Source organism: Nomia melanderi, chromosome 10 (assembly GCF_051020985.1).
Source record: "Nomia melanderi isolate GNS246 chromosome 10, iyNomMela1, whole genome shotgun sequence".
In the NCBI taxonomy this organism is placed as follows: Eukaryota; Metazoa; Arthropoda; class Insecta; order Hymenoptera; family Halictidae; genus Nomia; species Nomia melanderi.
The window spans coordinates 5,242,614-5,255,861 of record NC_135008.1 but is presented as its reverse complement, the minus strand read 5'-3'; the positions used below and the strand labels follow the sequence as shown (position 1 = coordinate 5,255,861).

Here is a 13,248-nt window from a genome sequence, read left to right as displayed (position 1 = left end):
TTTATTAATCATTTTTTAAAGATGAATACCTTTGCAGCAATTGTAAAAGAAGCAGTTAGGAATTAGTCTTTTTGACCCACCTGTATGCATTCGGCAAGATAAACGTGCAATAATAATAAAACAATTCAATGAAATAATTTTATATCACATTGTCTTCATTTTGCGTATTTCGCTACGTGAAATTATGCGACATTCGACGTGTTAATCCGTACTACTTATTTCTTGCGACGTTAGAGGAAAATGATACAGATTCGATACTATTTGTATCGTCGTTACCAGCTTTCCGAATCGCGATGGAACTCTCTATTCCACGGAGACGCGATCACGTTTCGCGATTGCGTTCCAGACCGTCCCGAAATTCGAGCCTTCAAAGGACGCCGCCGTTAAACACCTTAGTCACCGTGGCGGTCTAATTCTAATTACCGTGTTTTTGACGCTGTAAGGGAAATTGGATTGGCGAGAGAGCGTAACAATGTTTTCTTTAGCCATTCACGGGGCAAATTGCGTCGGTCGGGAATAAATTCAGTAATGTCGCCGGTAATGAGTTAAGTGAACGGATCGTCGCATCGCGGCCCGTTGAATGGTTAAACAGGGGCCGCGCGGTTCCCGAGCGGCGAAATTTATATACCGGCGATCGTGCTTTCGCGCTGAGTTACCGTCACAATTAAGGAATCTTCCCGCCTCTCGTTTTTCCACTTGAATATGTATTTATGGACGCGCCGCGCGAGACTACAGCTGAAAATTGCACCGGCCGAGCGAGAAGTGAAGTTTACGCAGACCTTAACTCGAAGACGCGGGCTTTCCGCGTCTTGCAGAGGATCTGTCGCGATGAATTATACGAGTATACGGTATAATAACATTCAAACATACCAGAAGCCCAACGACGGTTAATAAAATTCCTTACCCCGTTGATATTTAATCGAACATCTTCATCGAATCTTCAATTTTTCTCACGTGACGCGATTTTGAAAGTTTTCCTCAAAACTGAACCCGAGGCGTCGACGGTTTCCGCAATTTCTGATCGTCGTTAGCTCGTACCCGCGGCTCGCGCGTTATTTATTAGCACAATCCGATCGTTCGCAGCGGAAAACTTCGCGATCTTCCCTCCTCAAACATAAAGTCCGTTCCACGATCTGGATTACAGTTTAATCGATGCGTGGAATCATTTCGATGCTTTACATGGATCTCGTTGAATTTAATATCGAATGTTTGACGAGTACATCGCGTCTTCCGGCACGAGATCGACTCGCGACCGCCGGGAAAAACGGCGAGGGCGATTTGCGAATTGCTACGAGTCCCTGTTGTGCTCTCCTGTCCCTCCGCCATCCGCCCCGTATATTTATAACCGTTCTCTCTTTTTTATTCTTCCTTATTGCGAATATAAAAAGAGGGTCAACCGCTCCAGTAAATATATAATTTTCCCTCGTACATTTCCCAAGGAAGCCTCGTTGCACCGTCGTTAAAAAAAAGATCCTACTTGTAGAACGTTAAAGGGGATGTACCGTGACTAATTCGAAATCGATACCACGAGATGCTCCCCTTTTTTCCCTCTGTCTATCGTCGCGCTGCACCGATAACCTAGACATTGCACCGTAATTCTCCGGCTTGGATATTCAACGCAGAACGAGGAGGAGGCGCTCGACGAACGACCGATATTAATGCGACGAAGCACCGCTCACCTCGGCCAACTTTTTCCCGTGATAACCATCGATACGATTAATAAAAACTCGCCAGGGTTTGAAGGAGGGTACGCCGGGCTTATCGTTCAAGGGATCTTCCTCCGGTAGGCCGTTCACAGAATTCGAATCCCGCCGCGTATCTGCTACTCGCCCCGGAAATCTTTTCAACATTTTCTTAATCTCCCTATAAAATACGCAGATCGTGCGTCGGGCTCCCTTATGGCTTGACGTCGAGACCGCTCGATTACCGTGAATTTGCGACTTTGAACTCTGTTCAACGGGCACGGAGGAAACTTCAGTTTGCGGAAGAATTGATTAGGTGTACGAGCGACGTGTTTCATCTTTACGTTGCCAGCTTTCAGAGGCAGAGCTGTAATCGCAGGTGTAATGTATATTAACACGTTGAACGATGCACGATTTTATGGTGCAGAATATGCGAAATGAAAAGTGTACGATGTTAAATGATTTCATTGAATTGCGTCGTTATTATCGCAGGTTTGTTTTGCTGAATGTCGCATTAGGTAGAAGCAATAGTAGTCCTCGCATTTCCCACCTCTTCCCGAATCAATCCTGGCGAATAACAATCGTCGGATAGCCTCGACACGGAAAATGAAATCCAGCGAAAAGGACAACGACGAAATCGCCGCGGCATTATTCCGGTGGATGCAGACGAAACGTGACAGTCGGAGGTGTCCGGTCAGAGATTACCGTGCGCGGCGGAACGGTATGGTCAGGGCCATGGATATTTCGTCACGGCGGGATCATTGCGTCACGTAGCAGAACGGCCGTGAGATTGAATCGCGAGGAGGCCGGCCCGGGACACCGCGGCAGCGGTAACTGAAATTTATCGATTAATCGATGGACACGGACTTTTATTCGGCACGCGATGGGAAAATGTTTCTCTGGCCAAAAATCAATGTTTCGGAGTCCATGGGGAAATGAAGTGATTCTGTTAACTAGAAGCGAAACATCTATTTATAATGAATGTAATAAGTATATTGAAAAAGAATATATGAATATAGATAACTATACAAGATGAGTATCGTTTTGTTGTGGAATTGTTGACGAACACGTGAGCACTAGGAAAACAGGTTGTTCTTAGGGAAATGAAGTGATTTAGTTACCTAGAAGCAATTATTTATTTATAATGAATGTAATAAGTATATTAAGAAATATTATATGAATATAAATAACTATACAAGATGATTATCGTTTTGTTGTGGAATTGCTGACGAACTTACGATCACTAGGAAAACAGGTTGTTCCTGGGGAAACGAAGTGATTTAGTTACCTAGGAGCAATTATTTATTTATAATGACTGTAATAAGTATATTAAGGGATAGTATATAAAGTAACGACAGATATTAGGAGTAACCATTCAAGATGATTATCGTTTTGTTGCGGAATTCCTAACGAACATTCCACTCTTACTAGAGAAACAGGTTGCTCTTAGGGAAATGAAGTGATTTGGTTAACTAGAAGCGAATTATCTATTTATAATGGATGTAATAAGTAAATCAAGAAATAATATATGAGTACAAACAGCTATAAATATTAAGAGTAACTATACAAGATTATCGTTTTGTTGCGGAATTGCAAACGAACATTTCACGATTACCAGAGAAACAGCCTTTCTTTACTCGAACGTTACAGACTTTCGACCACCGAAGCTACTTGCTCGCCGCACAGCTGGAACCGCCGCCTCACCCTTCCGGCAATGATTTTCCAGTTATCCCAAGGCGGAACCCGAACCCTGCGCGTTACTTCGCTGAAAAACGTATGTAGGTAACGCGCGAACCATCCCATGCGGCCTTGCTACCCACGCAACGGGATGCGAGGGTCAAGGCCAGCTGGAAACCCATGCGGAAGATGAAAAAAGCCGTAGCGGATCGATAATTGAGCCGACATACAACAGGAGATCCCGTATTCCCGCGTGCAGCATACCCGGCGTATTTGTTCGGAGAAATTGATCCCGGTTTTCGAGAGGCGGACTCGATCCGATCGATCCCGTTCCTGAAATTCGAATGAGACAGTTCGATTCGAAAGCAGTCGCACCGTATAAACTTCGGTTATGCGCCGATCGGCTCTCGCGCGGAGATTATTTCGATCGAAACCAGTTTCTCTATGAAACGCGCGACGTTATTCATTCGGTGATCGAATATAGAAATGGCCGATCTTTCCCGAACGGCGTATAACAAGTTTTTAAATGTAACGCCCGCGGGGCGTGAATTTAATGATTTCTTCGGCGTTGTCCCATCACCGACAATGGAACATTTTTATCGCCTTCAGCACCTGTTAACTCGCGGGACTTTCGAAGTACAGCCATAAGTGTTAGCGATGAGCTCTTAAGAGCTCGCGCGGCCCGCGACGGATACTAAAAACCATACGGCGGTTGTCCGCGGCGGTCGCGAGCGAACGCTGGAAGTCTGGTGAAGGTGGTAAAAGCGCAATTCGCCGGGACTCATCAATCATTTAAGTGTGTACGCCGGTGGCCGTGCTCTGGCACGAGCTGCGACCGAGTAGTAAGTCGTAAATCGAGTTTACGCCCGAACCTTCACCTGTTATCGTCCGCGTCACGCGATTATTGGCCGGTATGTGTGTGTGTGTGCATTCGGCGATAAAAATGATGAGGTCCGGAGGTGGCTTAATGTCCGGCCTTTCTCCCCGACCTATTATGCCTGCCGGCTTTACGATAACTGGTTCCCTCGGCCCGATAAAACGCAAAAAAGGACAAATACGTTAGACAAGACGCTTAATGGAACACCCTCTGCGGAAAATCGTAAAAAGGAACGATATTGATTCCACTCCTCCGCGAGGAGGCGATATTGGACACGTAGGTGGTAGCTACTTTGAAACCGTGGCGCTGATCGCTGGCCCAAGGTGTCTGGGACACGGTTATAAAACGATCCAACGGCTGAATTAAAGCCGCGTAAGTGATTTCCTTTTGATCCTGGAGGGATCGGCTTCCTCGAGTCACGAAACACTTATCCGCTGCGAAGTTATCGTAGCTAGGGGGTGTCTTTGAAGTTGAGGGAGCCGTTCCCTTTGGAACTTGAACACTTAGCCTCCGCCGGAATCGCAGTTTCCGTAGTCCTTCTGTAACCTGAGCAAACCAGCTATTGTTTATTCGAAATATTACTGAGATTCATATCTTCGCCGGATGATTATTTTACTAAGGAATATCAATATTGGCCGAGACATTCTCGAAGAGAGATCTAAGTTCGGAACTTGGATTAGCTGCTCCGCTTGCGATTCCCACTCTCCGTATTCCCTTTGCGCTTTTAAATTCTCTATCTGGGTTACGCGGAGTTCCGACTTACGTACGGGCGGTCATTTTTCTGAAAATTAAATCGGCTTCCAATCGATCTTACTTCGGTCGTTTAGGAAATTGAAGGTTGCCTCACTTCCGCTCCCGGAATGCTAAATTAAGTTCACGGCTAAGAGTACTCGTGTTTAACCAATTGTTCAAACAGCATCGAGGCTGACCGCGACCTACATAGCGTAACTGATTACAGCGAGACTGTGGAATAAGAAAAATCGAAGCTCGGGATCCGACGAAACGATTCAATCGGCGGATTCTTTCTTTGGGTGTGATCGGGTCGGCTGAGATCGTCGGTTTTCAGGAGCTCGGGGCACCGAGGTGGGTATCTGTCGCGATCTATCGGGAAGGCTGCCCCAAATGGGCTGATGATAGACACATAATGCCGGCACGTACTGCTCGAGTAAGTGGCATCTATAGCAACAATAACGGGCCGGATTGTATCTAGAGCAAATGCAGATTAAGTCGCTCGCGTTGATATTCAGGTGAACGACAATCACTGGGGGCATCGTGATTGGTAGTGCAAATATTGACGCGGCGGAGAGGAATAATTAGCGATTATGCTTATGAAGATGATGCGGGGATGTCGTCTGATTTTCTATATAACTTTATATATACGGTGTTCAAGATTCAAAAATTGTATCCTCTAATTTTATTCAGGATCTACGGGAATTCTTAACTCTTTGCACTTGAATCTCCTTTCTCCTCATGTATTCACTAATTTCTAATGAAGTATCGATTAAATCGTTGATCCAATTAAATATGAATGCTATACGAATTAATGGATAAAACTGTGCTAACTTGGAACATCAGATTCGTACGAATTCTTTCGAAATCTCTTTAATAAAGTATTCATTAAATTATTGATCGCATTAAACATAAATACTACGAATCAATAGATAAAACTGTGCTAGCTCAGAACATCAAGTTCCTACGAATTCTTTCGAAATCTCTTACTTTAATGAAGTATTCATTAGCTCATCGCATTAACCATAATTACCACGAATCAATGGATAAAACTGCGCTAGCTCAGAACATCGAGTTCCTCCAAATTTTTTCGAAATCTTAACTTAGAATATTTCTAACATAGAATATCAAATTCCTACGAATTCTTTCGAAATCTCTTAACGAAGTATTGATTAAGTCATCGATCCCATTAAACATAAATGCTATACGAATCAACGAATAAAACTGTCCCAATTTAGAACATCAAACTCCTGCGAACTCTTTCAGAATCGTTTACTCTCCCCCTTTCCGCAGCCAGCGAGTACTGTAAATACATCGGCAAACTCGTCGACGCGAATCCAAGCGATGGACCCAATAGGGTTGCGGGATCCTCTCTCAGCGAGCAGGGATTTAATGGAGCGACGCGGTCCACCGCAAGTCCGGTCGCGTCGAATAAATCATTGAAAGGCCGGCGAATCGCGTCGGGCGGCGTAATTACTGAAATAATACCGAGGATACGAATCCCCCGGGGCCGCGGAATTGAAATCGGCACGCGGCGAGGCGTCGACCGCGCCGCGGGAAAACGATTGTTCGGTTAAAGGGACCGAGAATGACTAATGAACCGTCCACGGTCGCCGGAAAAACCGTCTTATTTGCATTATCCGCGACGGCCGGTGTATTATTGCGCGATCCGGCCGGCTCGAAGCAGTTCCCGTCATTAAGGACTCGGTTTAATGGCCGGCACGGGACGAATCGCGCGGAGACGCGCTCGCGAGGATAGGCGTTCGTCCGCCGCGAAACCGGCGAGGATCATTCGCGCGGCTTTCTCTTTCCGTAGGCAGTCCCACAATGCCGCGTGTACCGAGCAATTAATCACCGAGGCGTACGTGAGTGCGTGCGCGCTCGCGTGCTCGCGTGCGTGCGGGCGCAGGATGTTACTTTTGATTTGCATCGTCTTCGCTGCGTTGCACAAGATAGACGATGATTTTTCCCTCGACGAACGGCCAGCCGCGATTGCGCCAATAAGTGAGTCACCGTGTCGTATTGCGAGCTTAAAAGGCACGGACGTCGAACTATCCTCTTCATCCTTTCGACTGAAAGGGAAACGTTGCTTTCTTTGGGTAAACATGGGCGTTCCGCTTGCGACACGTTGACGCGTGTAGGTTGCGCGTGTCGTGTAAGTTTTTAACGCTTCGAAGAATTTTTAGATTCACACGGATTCGTTGTATAGTTTATTCTAACGTACACAGAAAAATCGCTGTTCACTTCGGTCGGCGATTAGCTCGGAAATTGGCAATTAGTATACATATTCGTGTAATTGCCGAATCAAACGGCGCGAACTTTCGCTGAATAATGTTTAGAAAATTCAATGCGCGTCAAATTGACGCGCTTCGTAAAGCTAGTCTTAATAGCGTTTCGCTAAGATGTTTATAGCGCCTTCAACCTACATTGGATGATTTAAATGATTCTTTTCCACTGTTGCTCACCTTTCACTGGAGATTCATTTTTAAACGCGAGCTATAACGGAATATCCCATTACCCGAGGGTTAAGGGTTACAATAAAGATATTGCCGAGGAATTACACGTTTCCCGCGAATATGAGATCGCTGAGCGTACGATCGAAGAAACGAAGGATTAAGACGTCGGAACTGAAGATTATACGTATAATGAATTTGTTCGCAGATGAATGGACGGAGACGTTCTCCTATCAGCTGCTAATCGGGACGGGAGTCACGTTGATGGTTTTATTACTGCTGGCAGCTGTGAGCTTCCAATGTTCTTCCACCTGGCGATGGGTGATGTGGATGAGGTGGTACATGAAAGAGGACGACAGCGAGAACGACCTGTCGCAGCAGAACGCCATACGTATCAGTCACTCTCTGCCGGATCTCCAGTCCGAGCCGATCACTCACGAGTACGTCCAGGAGCAGAAGGACAACAAGAAGGTATCAGCGATAAAGGACACTCGGAAATATTTCATGTTAACCGAATAGATGCCCGACAGAAACTCATAATACCATCTGCGCGTCGCGCTTATTCGACGAAAGATGTTCCAGGAAGATATAAGCACCGACGAAAATCAATTTGTCACCGAGGCCTGGCTCGAGATGAAGTTAGGATAGTCTAATCTCTCTTACGCGCTCGCTCAATGAACGGAAAATTAAGTGAAATTATACTTCCTGCGCTGGGGATTTTATTGTGCTTCACAGATCATAAACTTCCGCAGTTCAGTTCTTGCGATATACGGTAAAGGTCTCTCTTCCAGAAGAATACGTTTTTATAGATAGCAATCTCACGGTGCAACAGCTGCGAAATCCGACGGATACCTGGGATATCCCGTAACGATACCGATAATTGCAGAAATTAGATACCCATATATTATTCGTCGGCTATCTCGTGTCGCTCGCTTTTATCCTCGAGGCTTCCAGCGCACGCAGGTTCCGGGTGAAACTTTTATACGCGAGAAGACCGCGGAAGCGTCTGGCTCGTTAAACGACCGGCCACGGTGCCCCGTGGTAAACTTCCGGGCGAACGCTCTCAAATATTGAAACCCGGCGAACGTATCACGCATGACTTTTTCATAGGTGTTGCGCCAGACTACTTTGCCCATTGTCCCGATGAGGCATCAGAGCTTCCAGAGGCAGCTCTCCCACCGGCTCGACCTGCCGAACATCAAATTCAGCATCTGCAACCTGGAGAATCGCAGCGACTCCAGTCTTGGATTGATCAAGGTACGCTCGAACGTCCTTCGTTGAACTCTAACCTCCGACGATTAACATCTGGAGGACTATCTTATAGTTCCTCGAAGTAGTACGCGTAGCAATGCTAAATCCCGCGCAAAATGCACTGTTTCGCGGTACGTTAAGCGAATTTTCCTCCTTCGCGCCGAAAAACAAGTCGCGGCTGAAACTGAAGCAAACTAACGAATCCGGTTTGTCGAAGTTTTAACTATGCAACGGTTGCAGCCGGAACTTTACAAGAAAGAGCTGCAGCGGCAGGAGAGCGCGGAGAGTTCCAGCACCACGGAGATGGAGTACGCGGGCAAGCTGCATTTCGCCCTGCGCTACGACAAAGAGATCGAGGGATTGGTCGTTAAGGTGAGTTTTCGCAAGTTCCCTAATGGACGGCCTGTTCGTCGGGTTCCGAGAAAAAATACGACCAGCCTTGGAACACGACCACCGTCGGACCAAAGGGAATATTCGATTCCGTCGAGGCAACGGTTGCGTACTGCGTTCGCTCGGAATGCTTCGGCGCGTTGATACCGGCAGCTACGCACCGCTAGAGAAACGAGCTCCTCGAGAGGTCCTCTTCGTTTTTATAGAATCGTGATAATATTCGAAGAATCCCAATTTCATGGACACTGAGTACCATCGGCTATATCCGATAGCGCAGTAGGATTTTCTTTAAGCGTTGCACGTAACGCGAAATCATCGTGGGGCGAGCAAAGGCGGCGATGAATTCTTCCCACGCAAACGATGACCGACATTCGCGTTCCAGTTTCGTCGGTTTGCTCGGAATTATATCAGTCTCGATTTACGATATACTCGATCGCGTGCGGCTACATTGACGAAGTCACTGATTGCGCCTGAAGACTCCCCCGACACTATTGAAAAAGAGTTCTTCCAGGGATGAGCATGGATCAGACGATTCTCGGTGTTCAGATCAATCGAAGTTCGTTGATATTTGTCTAATTATTACGGAATCGTGGATTCTATCGTGATTTCCTCGTTAACTTTAGCTGCACGTGCTTTCTCTTCGAGAATTAAATTACTCGAAGCGAGATGCAATTACGATGCATGTTTATTATCGAGAACAGATACCTGATTTCTCGGAAACTGTCTGGATTTAAAACATCGGATCTTAAACGCAAAGGTCAATCTCAAGGTCTCCCGTCGACCTGGAACCGTCTTACGTATTCGCCGAAGACGCTCCGCAATTCCTCCGGCGAGACGAAACGATCGTAAAACAAATTATCATTTCGCGATACCAGTAATAATGAGAATTTCATTAATCCTAATTGAGTTCTACGCGGTCGAAGCGCGAGAACTCGTTCGGAATGATTCGACGGTCAATTTCGCGGACGATTATCCGTTATTTAATCGCCGATCGGTATTTTCCGCGGAGCGTTGCAGCCGTTCGTGAAAACGGTAATTGAACGATCGTCCGCGAGCCGCCGCCGCTCAAGCACCATCGACTGCGTTGCCGTGGAAAACGTTTCCGTAACGTTCCCGCGCGTAGGCAAATTCAGTCCGCGGCTCCGCCTCTCGCCTGCTAATTACCCGAGCTGCCATATTTAGTGCGAGTTATTGGATAACGATAATGAAGTGCGGCCCGACGGACGCACGCTCGTCCGCAGCTTCCGTTCGATTGCGACTCGTCCCCGATTAGGTAATACCGACACCGATGCATTATCTCCGGCGCGGAATCTTGATCGGACGTGAATTTCTTATAAATAGGCCGTAACCCACGTGCCGCGGCACAGAAATATAAATCGCGCGCGCGCGTATCTGGTCCATTCATAAATCTGCATCGCGATTTATCTTCGGAGATAAAGAAACGCGGACGTTTGCCAACCCATGGGGACCAGACCTCGTCGCCCGCGACCGTGTAATTATGGTAATGCCGGGGATTGAGCGGCGTTCGGTCGAGCGACCGGGAAACTGACAGAAATATCACCGAGTTGGATCGTTTCTCAAAAATACCTATTAACACCGGCTACTCGGCTACGACCTGCTATCGGCTGTAGAATTATTCCGATCGAGAACAAGCTGAGAAACGACATTCGGGTGTACTCTCGGTAATCAAGGGTTGACCGAGCCACCCGGCGCGAACGGATAAAATTAAACCGTTTCCTGCAGACACAGGAAATATTAATATCCCGACGCGAGCTTATTTATTTACAAAATGTAAAATAAGATCGATCGAACCCTGTTCCCAAGAAGTAGGTTATATTTACCTGTTAACGACTCGGCGCGAGTTACATCGCTCTCGTACGCGTCACCTTTAATCGCCGTTCCTTTCGGTCGCGGTCGTTGATTCTCCGCCCGCTCGTACGTGCGACGGAGTCGTCGAAGCCGAGATTGCTGTCCCGCCGTGAGTTTCGCTCCTTGCCGGGGGCTCACGAGTTGAATTACTTTAAAAGTAATATTCAACGCGTCGCGTACTTCGCGTTTTCTCGGAACGGGGCTCGATGGTCTCAACGGTGCTCGACGCGCTGCTCGTTCCGGTTGCATACGCGAAGGGTTCGACGCTCGAAATCCTTAATCGGGGACGGTGACTTCATCTTTCATTCTTCGTCTCAAATATCTTCGCTTAAACGTTCGTTGGAAATTTTCGTTTAATTTTGATTTTAATGAAATTTTATTGAAAATCTCAATATTTAATTGAGAGTGTTCGCCGTTTGAAGTACAGTTGATGAAAGTTTGACTAACAATCAGTAATTTCGACTGAAGCGCAAGAATTCTATCTTGGAATCGTATACTCTGCAGTCAGAGGAGACATCAGCCGAATATTGATTACAAAGATATATTTAAATGTCCGCTATATTTAAATTCCTACCTGTTATGTATCCGTGTTCGTCTTGTTGATAACAGGTTCTAGATGCTCGGGAGCTGCCAGTGAAAGATGTGACAGGCAGCAGCGATCCTTACGTAAAAATATACCTGTTGCCAGACAGGAAGAAGAAGTATCAGACCAAAGTGCACCGGAAGAATCTGAACCCGGTGTTCAACGAGACGTTCATTTTCAGGTGAGCAGAGTGTATTCAATTATCACCGCTTATCACGAAAACAGAGTAAGCGTTACATTAAAATGTCGAAATCTATTATCAGCGTGTCGTACGATGAACTGAGGGAGCGATACCTCCAATTCTCGGTGTACGATTTCGATCGATTCTCCCGGCACGATCTTATCGGGCAAGTGGTGTTCAAGGGGTTGTTGGAATGCACCGATCTCTCCCAAGAAATCGAGTACATGATGGACATCATGTGCGCCATGCAGGTAAAGAATAAGCCACTCGTGCATCGGATCCTTTGGGATTCTGTGAAATAACCGTAACCGTGGCAACACGCGTGCTTCCAGGACAAAGTGGATCTGGGAGAGTTAATGCTATCGCTTTGCTACCTACCAACAGCCGGCCGGCTAACGGTGACCGTGATCAAGGCTAGGAACCTGAAAGCCATGGACATAACAGGATTCTCCGGTAAATTGATCTCGATTGTTTGGTAACATCTTTTCTCGAGGGATTACGTAACACTTTATGCAATGACAATCCGTGTAGCGTGAGGTTGCTTAGCCGGCATTCAGAGCTGTTATTATTTTAACACAATACTCTTTGCACACCATCGAACGCGGGGCTGGGAATGATTATGCAAAGTGAATAATTGCGTGGATGGTAGTAATTGGAAGTAAAAACACGGTGGTTGAATAAACCAGTCGGGTAGCGTCTATAGAGTCCGCGATTGCGTAATTCGATGCATTTAAAGCAATGTATTCCAACTGAGGTTTCCTATCGGAGAATCGATGGATGTAACATTATTAGATATCATCGGTAATGTTCACTAAGACACTGCAAGTTGATTTCTCCGATGCTTTCCCCCGGCGAATTCTGTGCAGATAAGAATTCCTTCGACGAAATAAACTTTCAGATCCTTACGTGAAAGTGTACCTGCTCTGTCAAGGCAAGAGGATAAAAAAGAAGAAGACATCGGTGAAGAAGAACACGTTGTTCCCTATGTACAACGAGGCTCTTGTGTTCGATGTGCCCGAGGAGAACATTGGGGATGTCAGTCTTATAGTAAAAGTAATCGATTATGACAGGTGAGTGAAGGGAAACCGACAGAAACGTGTTCGCGAACGAATCCGGCTCACGCGATGCTGCCGCTAGCTGGTAATGACGATCCATTCCATCCAATTTTCTTCTCAGAATCGGCTCGAACGAGCTGATGGGTTGCACAGCGATTGGATCCAGTTTCATTGGCATTGGACGTGACCATTGGTTGGAGATGCTGGACAACCCGAGGCAACCTGTAGCCCAATGGTACCCGCTGATGGAGACGATTGCTGGCCACATCCCTTCTGTGAGCTCGGAGCCACTTCCGATGAGTTTGAGCTGCTTAAATAAGAGGTGAGCCGACAGATTCTTAGAGTAATCATTAACTGGTACTTAGCCTGATATTTATATTAACCACTTGCCCTATGATTTCATTCTCAACTATGATCGATACGACTACTTTGTCGTTAGTAGTTTCTTGAAAACGAGAGAATTTTCGGCGTATTCTATGTCTTTGTTTGATTTAAAGTGTA

At 46.4% G+C, this 13,248-nt stretch overlaps 1 protein-coding gene across 5 annotated transcripts in view; it reads left to right on the top strand.

The window, feature by feature from the left end:
- LOC116429644 (synaptotagmin-10) overlaps positions 1-13,248 on the top strand; it is a 48,101-nt gene that overhangs the window by 30,554 nt on the left and 4,299 nt on the right. The window contains exons 1-10 of one of the 5 annotated variants that reach the window (XM_031982805.2): positions 4,013-4,608; positions 5,195-5,319; positions 7,627-7,889; positions 8,529-8,675; positions 8,910-9,041; positions 11,538-11,692; positions 11,775-11,943; positions 12,025-12,145; positions 12,591-12,762; positions 12,869-13,069. In XM_031982805.2, the coding sequence (XP_031838665.1) occupies positions 7,683-7,889; positions 8,529-8,675; positions 8,910-9,041; positions 11,538-11,692; positions 11,775-11,943; positions 12,025-12,145; positions 12,591-12,762; positions 12,869-13,069 (1,304 nt within the window). In that variant the 5' untranslated portion in view covers positions 4,013-4,608; positions 5,195-5,319; positions 7,627-7,682. Of the gene's footprint in view, positions 1-4,012; positions 4,609-5,194; positions 5,320-7,626; positions 7,890-8,528; positions 8,676-8,909; positions 9,042-11,537; positions 11,693-11,774; positions 11,944-12,024; positions 12,146-12,590; positions 12,763-12,868; positions 13,070-13,248 lie in introns of those variants that run through there. The other 4 variants (XM_031982807.2, XM_076371563.1, XM_031982806.2 and 1 more) reach the window with 4 other exon arrangements.